This window comes from Sturnira hondurensis, unplaced genomic scaffold, assembly GCF_014824575.4.
Source record: "Sturnira hondurensis isolate 20B ecotype Veracruz unplaced genomic scaffold, ASM1482457v3 Scaffold0002930, whole genome shotgun sequence".
NCBI classification, from domain to species: domain Eukaryota; kingdom Metazoa; phylum Chordata; class Mammalia; order Chiroptera; family Phyllostomidae; genus Sturnira; species Sturnira hondurensis.
In genome coordinates this window covers 411,809-431,806 of record NW_028075561.1, presented here as the reverse complement: position 1 = coordinate 431,806, position 19,998 = coordinate 411,809, and the positions used below count along the sequence as shown (strand labels likewise).

Genomic DNA, 19,998 nt, shown 5'->3' with positions numbered 1-19,998 from the left:
CCTATAGTAGTCAATCTCATAGAGACAGAAAGTAGAATGGTGATTCCCAGAGAATGAAGGAAGGGGAAAATGGGGAATTAGTGTTTAATGGGTACAGAGTTTCGGTTTGGGATGATGAAAACAGTTTTGGAGGTGGATGGAAGTGATGACTGAATAACAATGTGAATGTACTTAATGCCACAGTACTATACACTTAAAATGGTTAATATAATCAATTTCATTATGTGTATTTTACCACAATTAAATACAAATAAAAACAAAAAGCAGAACCCCCAAAACACACTAAAAATAGCTGTACAGAAGTATCAACTATTAACACAGGCACCAGGATTTGAGAAATCAAGGTCTTTTAAAAAAAGGGAAACTCACCGACTGAGTCCAACATCTCTGCTTAGATTTTCAGCACAAAAAGGCTGAGCAGAAATCATCTTGGAGCTCATATCTCTGGAATAAGATTAAAAAACTAGTTCTAAATAGAAAGAGAAGAGGTGAAAGAGAAGTTGATTTCATCCTAACAATGATAATAAGGCACTAACCTAGAAAATTGTATGTTTTCTAAAATCTATTAGAGATTTTACAATCCAAAGATTAATAAAGAAAAATCAGAAGAGATAAATACCTCAAAAGAGAAAAGAAAACCACAGATTACTTTCATTCCTGGGGGGAAGTACGGGAAAGAGAGAACCAGTTCAACTTTTAACAAGCTTTGAATGTTTTCTTGTGGGCCAGTGTGATGTATCAGAATCCCTAAGAGCCCCAATCACATAGCAAGTCAACACCCAGCTGCCTTTGATACTATCTGGTCACTAGTGGAGGTCTCATATTAATGAGGTCTCCAAAAAGCAGCCTAGAATTTGCAGGATGTCTTTTACTTCCCCCCAAATGTCTCAGAGTGGTCAGTTTATTTTAAGTTGGAGAAGCAGTTTCTGAAAGTGAATGGGAAGCTCCACTGCAGATACAAATATTCTGAAATACAAACACCAGGGTTTTTTTTCCTTCCACATAGGCCTTTCCGGAGTACATAAAAACAAATCTCCAAAGGCTGAGAACAGAATACCAGGTGAAGAAGAGATGTCTCAGTTGGTAGAAGCTCTGCAGGGCCAGAACTCCTTAGTCACCCAAAAGAAATTTGGTGACTAGATTATAAACCATATCAACAGAACCTTGGTGCTACTCAGATCCCAATGCTGCTGAAGGGAAAGCTTGGATCTTGCTATCAAACTATAATATTTGAAGCTAGTGGTGAACTGAATCTAACTAAAGCCCAGGGCCAGCTGAACTATGTACATATTAGACTGACTTAGCAAACAGACAGAGGAAGGGATGAGCCTTTTTCTGGAGGAATATTTATTTCAATCTCTACTATACTTTTACACATCATGTCCAACACATGATAAAGAATTAAGAGACATGCAAAGAAGCAGAAAGTTTTGACTCATTAAAAAAAAAAGCCTTTTGAAGCAGACCCACAGATAACCTAGATATTGGAATTAGCAGTTAAGAACTTTAAAGTAACTATGATAATAATTTTAAATGATCTAGTGAGAAAATAGATGATATAAATGAAAGGATGGTGTAATTTCAGCAAATAAAGAAAAACAAAAAAAACTGGGAATTTTAAGAATTAAAAGTTACAGTATCAGAAGTGAATTTCATGAACTTATGAGTTGAGACAATTGAGAGAGCAAAAGAAGGAAATCATGAAGTTTAAAAAAAAAGGCCAACAGAAACATGAAAACTAAAGAGCAATAAAAACCCTGCCAAATTAAACAGAGCACCTGAGACATGTGGAACAATATGTACATAGTCCAAAGTTTGTGTAATTTGAATTTTACAAAGAAAAAAAGGATATGGGGCAAGCAAAATATGTGAAGAATGTCCAAGAATTTTCCAAAAAGATAAAAAAGCAAGAACCCACAAAGTTTTATCATCCTTCAAGATGATGCAAAACAAAACATATATTAATGTATATCACAGACTAACTGTGGAATACTAAAGATTAAATGAAAATCTTAATCACAACCAGGGGAATAGACACATTATATTCAGGTGAATAACAGTAAGATGAAGATTGGCTTCTCATCAGAAACAACAAAAGCCAGAAGACAAAGACATCCTAAAAATGCAAATCAAAGAAAACTCTTGGTATAGCATTTTCCATCCAGCAAAATATCCAGCAAAAATCACGGTGAAATAAAGACATTTTCAGAAAGACATGGCAAATGAATTTGTCACCATCAGCCCTGAGCTACATGAACTTATAAATAAGTTACTCAGCCTAAAGGGAAACTATAGAGAAAATCCAAGGTGTGTAAAAAGGAGTAAGGAGCACCAAAGCAGAGACAACACAAAATTACTTTACTTACACACACATACACACACACTGAAATCTTTTTAAAAGACTAATAATGGTTTAAAACAAAAATTACAAGTATTTATGGTTAAAATATATGTAGAAGTGATACATAAGACAAGGACCACAAGGATAGGAAGGGTGAAAACAAAATTATACTGACAAAAGTTTATGACATAATTTATAAGTATAATATTTGAAGATACCATGACAAATTAATGGTGTATATTATAATCTTTAGACTAAGAAATAAAGTAACACAAAAAAGTACACCATAAAAGTCATTAAAGAAGACTTCTGGCCAAGAGAGAGGCATAGGTAGATACACTTTACCCCCTTGCACAACCAAAAGAAGGATAAAAACATAGTTACAGACAAAAAATAACCAGAAATGCCAGAAAATCAAACTGTATGGAAGCCTGACAATGAAACAAAAATTCATCTGGACTTATAGGAGGGGCAGAGACAGACAGCCATGGCAGAGAGGACTCTTGCCAAGGTGGTGGCTGAGGACTGGGGCAGGTGAGGCTGAGGATGGTGGAGCAGGTAGTGGCTAGTGGATGAGGGGTCTGTGTGCAGATAAACTGGAACAACTGGGAAGAGAGAGAGACCATGCAACTCGCAGTTCCAGCATGGGGAAATAAAGCCTCAAATCTCTGACTAAAAAAAATCTGTGGGGGGGTTATGTGGTGGGAGAAACTCCCAGCCTCATAGAAGAGTTCAATGGAGAGACCCACAGGGTCCTAGAACATAGACAAACCCACTGGCCCAGGAAGCAGCACAGGAAGGGCCCAATTTGCTGGTGGGTGGTGGAGGAAGTGACCAAAAGCCAGCTAAGAGCCTAACAAGTGACCTTGTTCTCTCTCAGACCCCTCCCCCCACATGCAGTGCCACAAGGCAGCAATGTGGGTTGCCCTGCCCTGGTGAATATGTAAGGCTCCACCCCTTACCACATAAAAGGTGCACTGAGACAAGGAAATATGGCCCAAATGAAAGAACAGATCAAAACTCCAGAAACAGAACTAAGCAATGAAGACATAGCTAACTTATCAGATGCAGAGCTCACAACACTGATAATCAGTATGATCACAGAAATTGTTGCATATAGTCTCAAAATAGAGGAAGAAGTGAAGGCTACACAAAGTGAAAAAAAGGAAAATGTAAAGCAAACCAAAAGTGAAGAGAAGGAAACTGGCACTCAAAAATCAAGGATTTGGAGCTGAAGGAAGAAATGAACATTCAAGCAAAAAGGAATGAAGAAACAAGAATTCAAAAAATGAGGAGAGGCTTAGGGACCTCTGGGATAACTTTAAACATTCCAACATCTGAATCATAGGGGGTGCCAGAAAGAGAAGAGGAAGAGCAAGATATTGAAAACTTATATGAAAAAAACAATGAAGGAGAACTTCCTCAATCTGGCAAAAACAAATGAAATGTCTAGAAAGTCTAGGAAGTTCAGAGAGTCCCAAAGAAGTTGGACCCAAGGAAGCACACACCAAGGCACATCATAATTACATTAGGCGAGATTAAAGGTAAGGAGAGAATCTTAAAATCAGAAAGAAAAAAGAAGACAGTTACCTACAAAGTAGTTCCAATAACACTACCAGCTGATTTCTCAAAAGAAACGCTGCAGGCAAGAAGGAGCTAGAAAGAAGTATTAAAAGTTATGAATGGCAAGGACCTAAATCGAAGATTACTCTATCCAGCAAAGCTATCAATTAGAATGGGAGGGCGTGCTTTCCAGATAAGGTCAAGTTAAAGGAGCTCATCATCATCAAGCTTTTATTATATAAAATGTTGAAGGGATTTATCTAAGAGAAAGAATATGGTAAAAAATGTGAAGAGTAGAATAATAACAAACTCACAAGTATCAACAACTGGACTAAAAACAGAAACAAACTAAGCAAACAACTAGAGAAGGAAGAGAATCACAGGAATAGAGATCATATGGAGGGTTATCATTGGGAGCTGGAGGGAGGAGAAGAGGGAAAAGGTAGGGGAGGGTAAAAAGCATAAATGGTACATACTCATACTCAAAAGATTCATATGCTCAACCCAATGGAAATACAATAAATCTCATTAGGATAAAGAGGAATCCATACATATACGTATTAGAGTAAAATCTATTTTTTATTGTTGTTCAAGCAGAGATGATTGCCTTTTACCCCTACCACTGTCCCCCTCAGCCATCCCCACCTTCCTCTCCTGATTCCACCCCATCCCTTGTTTTTGTCCATGGGTCCTTTATAGTTGTTCCTGAAAACCCTTCACCCTTTCCCTCCTATATTCCCCTCCCATCTCTCCTCTTGTTACTGTCAATTTGTTCTTAATTTAAATGTCTCTGGTTATATTTTGCTTGCTTGTTTGTTTGTTGATTAGGTTCCATTTATTTAGAGTAAAATTTATTTTAAAAGTTGCTACTGCAAAACAGACAGACTTACTTCAATTGTCTGAAAAATCAACAGGTGAATTTTCCATAGCATCAGTAAAAAAGACAGTAAATGCTTTTCAATGTTTTGAAAGAACTATCAACCAATAAATCTATACACTGTCAAAAAGTTCACGAATATTTCAGATAAACAAATCTGAGAATTTTCCACCATCAGACCTTCACTAAAACAAACAAACACACAGAATACAAACAAAAACTATAAAGGCTGTTTCAAACAAAAGAAATGTATGTCAATGGCATAAGGACTAAAAGCACAATTCTAAGGATCAATGAATCCAGGAGTTGTTTTTTTGAAAAGATAAACAAAATAGACAAGCTTTTAAGTAGGCTCATCAAGAAAAGAAGAGACTTCCGCCAAGATGGAGGCATAGGTGGAAACACTGTGCCTTCTCCCACAACCAAGTTTGAATACAACAAAGATTTGGAGAAACAAAGACACAACCAAAGGACAGAAAATTGAATTATACGGAAGTCCGACTACATCTAACTGTTCAACGGGGATGGTAAGAGGGGCGGAGCCAGCAGCAAGCAGGGTCAGGCAGGACAGGGCCCCTGACCCAGGCACGGCGGCAGACGGGAACCAGTTGGGGTGCCGGGCAGAACGCGGGCGCATATTCGTGCACAGTGAGACAGACCCACGCAGGCCCCAGGGGGCGAGGGCTGACGGCGGTGGCACACTCGCATGCAGTGGGACGAAACGAGTGGGCCCGGTGACGGCAGCAACTGCGGCACCGGTGAGGGCCGTGGCAGCAGGCGGCGGACAGGACGCCATAGTTCCTCTTTGACCCCGCCCCCACATACACCGTCACAACCCAGCGACTTAGTTGCCCTGCAATATCAGTGAGAGCCATTGTCCCTCTTTGACCCCGCCCCCACAAACAACGTCACAAACCAGCAACTTAGTTGCCCTGTTCTAGTGAACACTTTCGGGCTCTGATCCTGCTATGGAACAGGCACGAACAACCCGAAAGATGGTGCAAGAAGAACTCAAAGTCCCAGAGCCAATAACTCTAAGCGACCAACAGATTGCCAGCCTCTCAGAAGCACAATTCAAGACACTATTTATCAGGATGCTCACAGAACTGGTAGATTATAGTCACAAATTAGAGGAACAAAGTCACAAATTAGAGGAACATATAAAGGCTAAACTAATTGAAATGAAGGGAGATGCACGGGAAACCACAGTGATGGAAAGGAAACGGGGACTCAAATCAAAGGAATGGACCAGAAGGAAGAACAAAACATCCCACCAGAAAGGAATGAAGAAATGAGAATTCAAACAAATGAGGAGAGGCTTAGGAACCTCCAGGACATCTTGAAACGTTCCAACATCCGAATTATAGGAGTACCAGAAGGGGGAAAGAAACAGCCACGAGTGGAAAACGTATTTGAACAAATAATAAAGGAGAACTTCCCCAGACTGGCAAAGGAAATAGACTTCCAGGAAATCCAGGAAGCTCAGAGAGTGCCAAAGAAGTTGGACCCAAGAAGGAACACACCAAGGCACATCATAATTACATTAGCCAAGACCAAAATGAAGGACAGAATCCTAGAAGCAGCAAGGGATAAGGGGACAGTCACCTACAAAGGAGTACCCATCAGACTGTCAGCGGATTTCTCAAAAGAGACCTTACAGGCAAGAAAGAGCTGGAAAGAAGTATTCCAAGTCATGAAATCCAAAGACCTACAGCCAAGATTGCTTTATCCCGCAAAACTTTCATTTAGAATGGAAGGACAGATAAAGTGCTTCTCAGATAAGGTCAAGTTCAAGGAGTTCATCATCACCAAGCCCTTATTATATGAAATGCTAAAGGGACTTATATAAGAAAAAGAAGATGAAAAATACGAACAGTGAAAGGACAGCAAACACACAGTTATTAACAACCACACCTAAAACAAAAGCAAACCAAGAGGACAGCTAGATCAGGAGTGAAATGAAGAACACATGGAGGGTTAGAAATAGGGGGTTGGGACGGGGAGAAGGGGGGAGAAGGCACAGAAAATAGCATAGATGGTAGGTAGAAAATAGATAGGGGGGAGGGCAAGAATAGTGGGGGAAATATAGAATCCAAAGAACTGGAGACACGTGGTTATAAACTAAGGGGGGGAGAATGGTGGGGGAGGGAGTGTGCGGGTGGAGGGGAATGAAGGGGGGGAATAGAACAACTGTAATGGTATAATCAATAAAATATATTTAAAAAAAAAGAAAAGAAGAGAGAGGACCCAAATAAACACAATCAGAAATGAAAGAGGAGAGATCACAACTGATACCACAGAAATAGAAGGGATTGTAAGAAATTACTATGAAGAACTGTATGACAAGAAATTTGAAAACCTAGGTAAAATGGACAAATTTCTAGAAAAATATAATCTTCCAAAATCTTCTTTTTTCTTCCATGAAAAAAAGCAGAAAACCTGAACAGGCCAACAACAGCAGATAAAATTGAAGCAGTAATCAAAAAACTCCCATCACACAAAAGCCCTGGACCAGATGGTTTCACAGAAAAATTCTACAAAGCTTTTAGGGAAGAGCTAACCCCTATTCTTCACATACTATTCCAAAAAATCCCAAAAGAGGGAAAACTCCCCAACTCTTTTTATGAAGCCAGCATCATCCTAATTCAAAGCCAGATAGAAACACAAGAAAGAAAGAAAACTTCAGGCCAACAGGCCAGTGATATTGAACAATATCACTGATGAACAAAGACGCTAAAATCCTCATAAAATATTGGCAAATCACATCCAACAATACATCAAAAAGATCATACACCATGACAAAGTGAGATTCATCCCAGGGATGCAAGGATGGTTCAATATTCATAAATCAGTAAATGTAATACATCACATAAACAAAAGCAAAGACAAAAAACACATGATCAGCCCTGGCTGGTGTAGCTCAGTGGATTGAGCACGGACCTGTGAACCACAGGATTGCGGTTCGATTCCCAGTCAGGGCACATGCCTGGGTTGCAAGCCAGTTCCCAGCAGGGGACTCACAAGAGGCAATCATACATTGATACTTCTCTTTTTCTCTCCTTCCCTTCTCCTCAAGATAAATAAATAAAATCTTAAAAAAAAACTTTTACAAAAGCTCGAGTGCAATGTTTTCAGCCATATTAAAAGAAAAACCAAAACCACATATTCATATCAATAGACTCAGAAAAAAGCTTTTGATAAGGTACAACACCCATTTATGATAAAGGTACTCAGAAAAATGGGAATAGAAGGAGCATTCCTCAATATAATAAAGGCCATATATGGAAGACCTACAGCCAACATCATACTCAATGGGCAAAAACTAAAATCTTTTCCACTAAGATCAGGAACAAGACAGGGTTGCCCACTTTCACTGCTTCTATTTAATATAGTATTAGAAGTTCTAGCCACAGCGATCAGACAAGAAACGATAATAAAAGGCATCCAAACCAGAAAGGAGGAAACAATACTGGCATTGTTTGCAGATGACATGATGGTGTTCATGGAAAATCCTATAGACTCTACCCCCTAAACTGCTCGAACTAGTAAATCAATTTGGCAAAATAGCAGGATACAAAGTCAATATCCAGAAATCAAAGGCATTTTTGTATACCGACAATGAAGTACCAAAGCAGAAATCAAGAAAAAAAAATCCCATTTGATATAGCAAAAACAAAAATAAAATACCTAGGAATAAACCTAACCAAGGAGATAAAAGACCTGTATGCAGAAAACTACAAAACACTGAAGAAAGAAATCAAGCAAGACACAAACAAATGGAAACATATACCTTGTTCATGGGTTGGAAGAATTAACATCATCAAAATGCCCACTACCCAAAGCAATTTACAGATTCAATGCAACACTATTAAAGTACCAAGGGCATATTTCACAGACATAGAACAAACACTTCAAAAATTTATGTGGAACCATAAAAGACCCCAAATAGCAGCTGCAATTTTGAGAAAGAAGAACAAAGTAGGAGGGATCACAATACTTGATATCAAACAGTATTTCAAGGCCACTGTAATCAAAACAGCCTGGTACTGGCATAAAAACAGGCACATAGACCAATGTAATAGAACAGAGAGCCCAGAAATAAACCCAACTTTCTATAGTCAATTAATATTAGACAAAGGGGGCAGTAACATAAAATGGGGTAAAGATAGCCTCTTCAGCAAATGATGTTGGGAGAACTGGACAGCTACGTGCAAAAAAAAGAAACTTGAGCATCAACTTACACCATACAGCAAAATAAATTCAAGTTGGATAAAAGATTTCAATATAAGCTGGGAAACCATTAAAGTCCTAGAGGAGAGCATTGGCAGGAAAATCTGAGATATTCTATGCAGCAATATTTTTACTGATGTGTCCCTCCCCCAGAGCAAGGGACATAAAGGAAAGAATAAACAAATGGGATCTCATCACAATTAAAAGCTTCTGCATAGCTAAGGAAAACAGTATCAAGATAAAAAGAGAAGCAACACATTGGGAAAACATTTGCCAATGATACCTCAGACAAAGGTTTAATCTCCAAAATATACAAAGAACTCACTCAACTCCACTCAAAGAAGACGAGCAATCCAATTAAAAAATGGGCAAAGGACTTGAACAGACACTTCACCTAGGAGGACATACAGAAGATCCAGAGACATATGAAAAGATGCTCAATATCACTAGCTATCAGAGAGATGCAAATTAAAACCACAATGAGATACCTCTTAACATCAGTCAGAATGGCTACCATAAACAAAGAAACAAACAACAAGTGTTGGAAAGGTTGTGGGGAAAAGGGGACTCTAGTTCACTGTTGGTGGGATTGCAGACTGGTACAACCACTATGGAAAACAGTATGGCATTTTCTAAGAAAACTAAAAATGAATGTGCCTTTTGACCCAGCAATTCCACTATTAGGAGTATATCCTAAGAACCCTGAAGCACCAATCCAAAAGTGTGGGAGCCCGACAGGCCACAGGGAACCAAGGACAGAGCCCCCACTGTGAAAATGGTGGCGGGACTCGGTTTCTGGTCCCTGGAGCCGGCGGGTATCTTGACATCTTCCGGACCTTCTCCTTCTCAGCCTTGAAGGAAGGAACAAGGTCTTGGCATGTGCGTCATGTTCCAGGAAAGTGATAGTCATGAGGACACTGCTATCTGTGGGCTAATGTTCTCAGGATGTGAGAACATCTTGCCCTCTTGATAGCTTTCGGGAATGTACAAACTTTTGTAAAACAGCATTGTTCTCAGGCCACTGTAGTTCTGCATATAAGCCAGCAGTTCCTTGAATAAAGTTGCCATATGCCAGCAGAGCTATGGTCCTCTCCATTCTTTAGTCCACCGCCTCACCTCGCGATCCACCCTTGCTGCTGCGGGCAGCGGCACAAAAGAACCTATGCACCCTGATGTTCATAGCAGCACAATTTACGATGGCCAAGAGTTGGAAGCAACCTAGATGCCCATCAGTAAATGACTGGATCAAAAAGCTGTGGTACATTTACACAATGGAATTCTATGCAGCAGAAAGAAAGAAGGAGCTCCTACCCTTTGCAACATCAAAGGGATGGAATTGGAAAGCATTATGATGAATGAAATAAGCCAGGCAGTGAAAGAAAAATACCGTATGATCTCACCTTTAACAGGAATCTAAACAACAAAACAAACAAGCAAGCAAAATATAACCAAAGACACTGAAATACGGAACAGGCTGACAGGGACCAGAGGGGAGAATGGAGAGAATCACAGGGGAAAAGGGGAAGGATTCACATGAACAAGTATAAAGGACACATGGACAATAACTAAGGGGAGGGGGTGGAAATGGGAGAGAGGTGGGGAGCACTGTGGGGGCAGGTCTGGGAATATAAGAGAGAAAACTGTACTTGAACAAGAACTAAATAAAAAAAGAAATGTATGTCAATGGGAGTTGAGAAATGCAAAAAGCAGTAAAAAAGAGATCTTATCTGGTCAAAATGAATATGAACATACAAAAAATCTAAAATCTGCATAAAATAAACTTTCCAAGAGCTGGCAGTGATGATTGCACACAAAATTACTGAAAAACAAAAAACAAAAAACAGGCTCACTTCTCATTTCTGCCATCCCAGGAGGACCATTCAGGAATTAGTTGCTGAGGATAAAGTCGGGAAAATAACATGCATCATCCCTGAATGAATTCCGGATACGGAGAATTTCATATAAGAGATATAAATATGTTCAAGATCGACATACAACTGTAGAATCGGTTAATTGTTTTGAGCTTCCTCCTACTTCATTTCTCCCTCCTTCTTAAGTCTCTTTCTCTCTACCAATATGTCCAAAGACTAAGGCTTTTAATTAATGACAGATAATGCCCACAGTAAAAATTTACGATGTGGTAATAATAACACTTCAAAAGGTGGCTTTGGGACTTCTGGACAAAATGGAGGTGTAGGTAGACACACTGTGCCTCCTTGCACAACCAAAATTAAGGACAACAAAAATTTACAAACAAAAAAGCAACCATATCTGACAGAAAACTGAACTGTACAGAAGTCCAACAACCATTCATCCAGACTGGTAAGAGGGGCAGAGTTGGGTCATGGGAGGAAAGCAGTGGTGGGCTGACCCCAGGTGCATAGGCAGTGTCTGGGAGACCCCAGGCACAGGGTGGCAAAGAGCAGACCCAGTGAGGCTCTCAAGGTGGCTGGCTGATTGTGGACACACATTCGGGCACAGATAAACCAGATGAAAACGAATGGTGAGACAGACCACACAACGCAAGGCCCCAGCACTGGGACTTTAAAGGCTAAATGGGAAATAAAGCCTAAAAGCACAAATTGAAAACATTTGTGGGGGTTCAAGTTGCAGGGAGAGACTCCCAGCCTCATGGGAGAGTTCACTGGGGAGACCTACAGGGTCCTAGAATGTACACAAGCCCGCCCACCCACCCAGGAACCAGCACCAGAAGGGCCCAATTTGCTAGTGGGAAGCGGCAGAAGGGACTGAAATCCAAGAGAGAGCAGAGCAAGCACCATAGTTCCCTCTCTGACCCCACCCCCACATACAGCATCACAACCCAGAGACTGGGTTGCCTTGCCCTGGTGAACACCTAAGGCTGTGCCCTTCATATGTAACAGGTGTGACCAGACCTCCCCCCTCAAAGAAATGACTCAAAAGGAAGAACAGATCAAAGCCCCAAAGCCAATACTTCTAAGTGACAGATAACCAACCTATCAGATGCACAGTTCAAAGCACTGGTGATCAGGACGCTCACAAAATTGGTTGATTTTGGTTGCAAATTAGATAAACAAATGAAGGCTACATTAAGTGAAATGAAGGAAAATACACAGGGAACCAACAGTGATGGGAAGAAAACTGGGACTCAGATCAATGAAGTGGACCAGAAGGAAGAAAGAAACAACCAAACAGAAAAGAATGAAGAAACAATTCAAAAAAATGAGGAGAGAGTTAGGAACTTCCAGGACATCTTTAAACATTCCAACATCTGAATTATAGGGGTACCAGAAGGGGAAGAGGAAGAGCCACAAGTGGAAAACTTATTTGAACAAATAGTAAAGGAGTACTTCCCCAATTTGGCAAAGGACATAGACTTCCAGGAAGCTCAGAGAGTCCCAAAGAAGGTGGACCCAAGGAAGAACACACCAAGGCACATCATAATTACATTAGCCAAGATTAAAGATAAGCAGAGAATCTTAAAAGCAGCAAGAGGAAAGGAGATAGTTACCTACAAAGGAGTTCCCATCAGACTGTCAGCTGATTTCTCAAAAGAGACCTTAGTCTATGGCCATACCACCCTGAACGCACCTGATCTCGTCAAAAGAGACCTTACAGGCAAGAAGGGGCTGGAAAGAAGTATTCCAAGTCATGAAAGGTAAGGGCCTATATCCAAGATTGCTCTATCCAACAAAGCTTTCATTTAGAATAGAAGGGCAGATAAAGTACTTCTCAGATAAAATCAAGTTAAAGGAGTTCATCACCACCAAGCCCTTACTATATGAAATGTTAAAGGGACTTATCTAAGAAAAAGAAGATAAAAAACATGTACAGCCAAATGACAGCAAACTCACAGTTATTAACAACCACACCTAAAACAAAAACTAAAGCAAACCAAGCAAACAACTAGAACAGGAACAGAACCACAGAAATGGAGATCACATTGGGGGGTTAGCAACAGGGAAGTGCGAGGAGGAGAGAGGGGAAAAGGTACAGAGAATAAGTAGCATAGATGGTAGGCAGAAAATAGACAGGGGGAGGGCAAGAATAGTATGGGAAATGAAGAAGCTAAAGAACTTATGACACATGGAGATGAACTAAAGGGGGGAATGTGGGTGGGAGGGGGTGTGCAGGGTGGAGGGGAGTGAATAGGGAGAATGGGACAAATGTAATAGTATAATCAATAAAATATATTTTTAAAAGGTGACTTTGATGATTATGTAAAACAGACTATGTGAAATGCTTGCAAAGGGCTGGGCATTTAACTAATTGCCAAATGAGCTATTTTTCAGAAATTAAATTTAAAAAGTAGGAAATGATTGCCACAGAAAGGAGGGTCACACAGGGACTTAAAAGGTATTAGAAAATTTTATTTAAGCCAGAGAGGGGATACACTGTTGTCTACTTAATTAGTGTTCCCTAAATTATACATAAATGTTATGTACATTCCTTTTTAATGAACCAATAAATAAAATCAAAATTCAATGTTTTCTACAACATACAAGGTCCTACATATTCTAGCTCCTTTTACCTCTTTGATTTTATCTCTTACCTTTCTTTCCGTAAGTCACTTCTCTCTAGCTCCCAAGCTCTATATACTGCTTCTGGAACATGCCTCAGGGTGTTTGTACTTGGTGTTTCTCCTATCTAGAATGCTCTTCTGTTCTATTTGTACTTAGCTCCCTGTCTCATTTAATTCAGAATTTTCCTCAAATATTACCTTTTAGAATGGACATTCCCTAACCAACTTATTCCCTGTTCCTCACTTCATATTCCTCTGTTATCATAAACTGCTAGATTTTGTTTCTCAAAACACATATCAGAAATATTGCTCTTGAACAACAATTTAAAAAAGAGATATTACTCAAAAGTTGACACATTATGTAATATTAAAAAGATCACATTTGTTATACTGTCACCTCTCTCATCAGAAAAGTCTGTATGAGGGGACTTCCGCCAAGATGGAGGCATAGGTGGAAACACTGTGCCTTCTCCCACAACCAAGTTTGAATACAACAAAGGTTTGGAGAAACAAAGACACAACCAAAGGACAGAAAATTGAATTATACGGAAGTCCGACTACATCTAACCGTTCAACGGGGACGGTAAGAGGGGCGGAGCCAGCAGCGAGCAGGGTCGGGCAGGACAGGGCCCCCGACCCAGGCGCGCAGGCAGACGGGAACCAGTTGGGGTGCGGGGCAGACCGCGGGCGCATATTCGCGCACAGTGAGACAGACCACGCAGGCCCCAGGGGGCGAGGGCTGACGGCGGTGGCACACTCGCGTGCAGTGGGACGAAACGCGTGGGCCCGGTGACGGCAGCAACTGCGGCACCGGTGAGGGCCGTGGCGGCAGGCGGCGGACAGGACGCCATAGTCCCTCTTTGACCCCGCCCCCACATACAGCGTCACAACCCAGCGACTTAGTTGCCCTGTTCTAGTGAACACTTTAGGGCTCTGATCCTGCTATGGAACAGGCACGAACAGCCCAAAAGATGGCGCAAGAAGAACTCAAAGTCCCAGAGCCAATAACTCTAAGCGACCAAGAAATTGCCAGCCTCTCAGAAGCACAATTCAAGACACTATTTATCAGGATGCTCACAGAACTGGTAGATTATAGTCACAAATTAGAGGAACATATGAAGGCTAAACTAATTGAAATGAAGGGAGATGCACAGGAAACCAATAGTGATGGAAAGGAAACTGGGACTCAAATCAATGGAATGGACCAGAAGGAAGAACAAAACATCCCACCAGAAAGGAATGAAGAAATGAGAATTCAAAAAAATGAGGAGAGGCTTAGGAACCTCCAGGACATCTTTAAACGTTCCAACATCCGGATTATAGGGGTACCAGAAGGGGGAAAGAAACAGCCACGAGTGGAAAACTTATTTGAACAAATAATAAAGGAGAACTTCCCCAGTCTGGCAAAGGAAATAGACTTCCAGGAAATCCAGGAAGCTCAGAGAGTGCCAAAGAAGTTGGACCCAAGAAGGAACACACCAAGGCACATCATAATTACATTAGCCAAGACTAAAATGAAGGAGAGAATCCTAGAAGCAGCAAGGGATAAGGGGACAGTCACCTACAAAGGAGTACCCATCAGACTGTCAGCGGATTTCTCAAAAGAGACCTTACAGGCAAGAAGGGGCTGGAAAGAAGTATTCCAAGTCATGAAATCCAAAGACCTACAGCCAAGATTGCTTTATCCAGCAAAACTTTCATTTAGAATGGAAGGACAGATAAAGTGCTTCTCAGATAAGGTCAAGTTCAAGGAGTTCATCATCACCAAACCCTTATTATATGAAATGCTAAAGGGACTTATATAAGAAAAAGAAGATGAAAAGTATTAATAGTGAAAGGACAGCAAACACACAGTTATTAACAACCACACCTAAAACAAAAGCAAACCAAGAGGACAGCTAGATCAGGAGTGGAACCATAGAAATGAAGAACACATGGAGGGTTAGCAACAGGGGAGTGGGAGGAGGAGAAAGGGGGAGAAGGCACAGAAAATAGCATAGAGGGTAGGTAGAAAATAGATAGGGGGAGGGCAAGAATAGTGGGGGAAATATAGAATCTAAAGAACTTGAGACACGTGGTTATAAACTAAGGGGAGAGAATGGTGGGGGAGGGAGTGTGTGGGTGGAGGGGAATGAAGGGGGGGAATAGAACAACTGTAAGGGTACAATCAATAAAATATATTTTAAAAAAAGCCTGAACTCGTAGCAACAGGGAGTAGAATGGTAGTTACCAGGGACGGAGGGGTGGGGGGATAGAGGAGATGCTGGTGAGAGAGGCACATCTGCAGTTAGAAGGTGAATAAGTTCTAGATCTAACAGACAGCCTTGTGATTATAGTCAACAACACTGTATTCTGTACTTCAAATGTGCTAAGAAATTACATGTTAAATATACTCACCACAAAAAGGAAATAATGATGGGGGGGTGATAAAAGTGTTAGCTAATACCATAGTGGTGATTGTATTGAAATACATAAATGTATCGAATCAACATATTGTATAATTGGAACTTGTATCCTGTTATATGTCAACTATATCTCAATATAAAATATGTGTTTAGTATATGGAAATTTTATAATGTATTTTGCCCATCTTTCCAATTTCTAAATATGACATAATCTTATTCATGAATTAATTTGGCCACTTTTATTTGTTTAAAAAAAAAAGAAAAGAAAAGTCTGTATGAGAAGTTGTCAAGTTGATATTGAAGGATACAAGTTTCTAAAAATTCTAATTTTCACTTAAAGCTTACATTTTAACATTGGCAACAAATAGTGACAGTTATTTTCAGTGACAGTCTCACTGCATTGACTTTTGAGAAAATGTTAAATACCCAAATCTGAATTACCAGTGTGTCTGCCAGTTGCTCTTTCAAGTAAAAATAGTATTCCATAAAAGAATGGCTAGATGAATTCACAAATCAAACAATCACACAAGTGCCTTTTTTCTTCAAGACAACCAGCCATCATACTTCAGGGTGCAGCAAAAATACTTTGTGTGAACTTTCCATTTTGTCACACTGAATATTAAAAAGAGATGTATTCAAGGGTCAAGATTTAATAAAATTAATTTTTACTATTTCATGAAGGATATCCTTAAGGTGAGCACATTGCAGAGGAATGCAATGTCATTGATGTTACTATCTTAATTTATGCCAAACAGGCAGCAATCTATTCATTGTTTTTACACCATCAGTGTGAATGTCAACACTGTAAGCTGCAATATGCATATTAATATTCATTCTGACACATGTCCATTGAAAAGGTCTTAGGACTTCCAGGAGCCTGAGAACTGCTGGAAGTGTTCTCACACTTTGAAAACGGCTATTCTAGTCAAACAGTGTTTTCCTTGAAGGTGATGTTTAACTGTTTATTTTTTAGATTTAAAATATGGGTTCTTTTTCATAAAACTTATTGAAAATACACACACACACACACACACATGAACACAGCAAAAGAAAGTAAGGACTAAGTAAATGACTCACCTGGAATTTGTTCATTTTCTACTGCTCTTGGGAAAGGATACGCTACAAAGCTAGCACAGGGAAAGTTGAAAAACAGAAGTCATAAGACCTTATCTTGCAGCCTCAGGAGTTACCTGTGGAAAATGTCCAGACAACAGTTTAGTAAAAGGTAAACTTCTAGAAAAACATTCTTCTGAGACAGGAGAAGGAATAGGAAGAGCCATAATAAAGGAGTAACCACCTGTTCACTGGTGACTCTGAAAAAAATCTTGATGACTTTGGGATATTTCTGAGTGAATCTAAACATTTCTTTCCTATTGGCTGTTCTGAAAATTATGTGTCTGTTTGCTAAATAACCCAAAAGAATTGAAAACTTAAACTTCCAATAATAGTAGCTAAGCAAGGCATATTATATCCAGAGTATGGAAACCTATGTTGGTATTACAAAGGATAGTGAAGAGAAATGTTTAAATTACAAGTCATAACAATTTTTTCTTATTATTATTACAAACCCCACAAGTTTTAGAAAGTCTCCAGAGATCTCAAAAATAAGATGTTTATTCTCTCTAAGTTGCAGTTTCTCAAAAAATCACTTCTTCAGAATCTTGTGTTGACTTAAATATAATATAGTGGAACTGTTCCATGTTGGGATCTGCTATTAACAAATGTAGTGATTGTCTTATTTTCAATGTTATCTTTAACATGAGAAAGAATTAGATAATTTTGAACAATCCTTCATGCACTATTATGCTTCTTTAATTCCTGACCCAGTGCCACAAATCCAACCAGTACCATGGAATTCACTGTCCCCTCCAAACTTTGGCTAGACCTAGGGTAAAATTTAATTAGGCCTTAATGAATTTTGACATGGCCATCTAATCTGCTGACAAAGACACAAATCTAACTTCTAAAATAAATTGGTGCCATAATCCCAAAACATGCACTTTGTGCACGTAGCAAAAGTTAACTAGATGCCAGGGTGCCAATAACGCTTAGATCCTTCCCACATGTAGCAAAAACCACTTCTAGTTAGTCGGCTTGGTGCTTACAAAATGTTTAATTAGTAAGCCCAGCCAATCATAGGCATTATGATATCACTTTCATAATATGGGGCATGGATGAAATAGCAGTTTTCATTTTTTAAAATGTCTGTCTCATTTTCCATCTTGCCTGGATAGGATGGATTCCCAGCTTCTCCAGTAAAACTTAAAAGTCAGGGCTTAAGTTATAGTTTTAATTTACATATTTAACAATTTTGTCAGAATAAAAAGAGGTTGAAGAATTCAGGTACAACACTTTGCCACAAGAGTTTGGAGGAAGTCTCAAAAATTTTTGGAAATAAAACACACAAGGTAAGATCAGGCTGCCCTAATTCACTGCAGTCCACAGTTAGGTTCTGGAGCAATTACTGTACTAAATATAATCCAAGACTTGATTTTAGTGTGGGAAACAGCATGAATTACAGAATAAAACGAGAAAAAAATTAAAGCCTATATGCTAATGCTGGGTAAAACAATTTCTGTCTCTGAACTTTTGCTATTCAAATTTATTAAAATAGAGGTGGTTAGTACCAATCAAAAGGATGGTTATGATCATCACAACAATTAAATGAGCCAATAATAAGGATCATCATACCTTGTAACAATAAAAGCAGCTTGCCTTTGAGTCATTACACTTTAAGTATTCTACCCTATTTAATACAGAAAACAACTGAAAGGTTAGTATTACCAATTTACAGATGAGTCACTGAATCCTACGAAGATTAATTGTCTGGTTACTGGCAGGCACCAGATCTGAGCCCAAACCCTGGAGCTTCACAACGCCGGGCTCCGGGAGGTGACACTGACAGCCGCTCCCGTGCGCAGTCCCTGTGATTCCCCGCACCTGGACCTCTTGGGTCGCTCCTTTCTCCAGGTCTAGAAAGGCCGCTTCCTGGGAGAAACGGGCAAGCAGTTAACCGGCCTTGCGCCAGCCACAGCCCGGCTCCCTCCTCAGGGCCCCTCTGAGGCCAGCCTGAAGCTCAGAGCCGGTGGCAGCTCCACTTTCTCCGACTCGGCGCGCAGCTGCGGACACAAAGCTCCCCCTTCCCGGGCTGGATGCCCCAGACAGGCCTTTGACACAGCTGCCTGGGGCTTGGCCTGCACTACTGGCCTGCCACGCCGAGTCCAGGCCCCGTCCTGTGTTGCTCCCGCGGAAGCCTGGAGTCCCCTCCCCGCTGGGGCGCCACAGAGAAAATGGCGACCCCTGAAAGGAGGTGGAATTGTTGAAGCCCAGTCTTCCCACGCCCCGCTCTGGACTACCATCCCCCCCCCCCCTCCCAGCTGCCAACTCATTTTATATGACGTAAGGAGGTTGGCTTTCTCTAAGGACCTGAGTGTCTGCTTCTGGGCATTTGTAAGCAGCCTAGTCCTTCCACTCCTTACTCATACTAATAGCTGATCAGAACTGGCAACTCGCAATCAACTACCCTGTGGTGGTGTAATGAATATTAATAAGTTAAAGAAAGTTTAAGTAAATTAGACCATACACAGAATAATACCTTGTAACAGCTGACTTTATCTTAGGAATGCTAGCTTTTGAAGTTATTTAAATGATAGGGAAAACATGTAATAGAGGAAATTTTGTATAAGTGAAATCTATACTAGTGCCATACATACTGAAACCAGAAAAGCCAGTGTTGGTGCTGCCTGTCATCTACCAGACCCAATAAGCAGAGACAGGAATTGGGTCTTTATGGGTCCTTTATTCAGATGGCCAGCCATCTGAGAAGATGGTGGGCTGGTACCCTCACAGACCATCTTATGTTTCCTTTAAAGCCAGCCTTCTTTTTTTATGCGGGCAAAAGTATAGGTAAGAGATTTGGAATTCAGGAAAGAGGTTAATCAGATAAAAGCTGCAGCCTGGCAATTTCCCTAATATCCTTTCATCCACTGACAGGTCATCTTCTTTATCCATGTCCTGAGGGTGGACTATCTCTTCCTGGAACACAATGGCTGGGATATCACCTTGATTTCTTATGGTCTCT

General features: G+C 40.3%; 1 protein-coding gene across 3 annotated transcripts in view; it reads right to left on the bottom strand.

Annotated features, from left to right (window-relative positions):
• The window catches only part of ZNF25 (zinc finger protein 25), a 78,616-nt gene extending 59,276 nt beyond the window's left edge, over positions 1-19,340 (bottom strand). Inside the window, exons 1-2 of one of the 3 annotated variants that reach the window (XM_037041322.1) lie at positions 18,702-19,340; positions 16,995-17,107 (exon numbers count right to left, since the gene is read on the bottom strand). In XM_037041322.1, the coding sequence (XP_036897217.1) occupies positions 16,995-17,009 (15 nt within the window). In that variant the 5' untranslated portion in view covers positions 17,010-17,107; positions 18,702-19,340. The other 2 variants (XM_037041324.1, XM_037041323.1) reach the window with 2 other exon arrangements.
• Between the last annotated feature and the right edge of the window lie 658 nt (positions 19,341-19,998).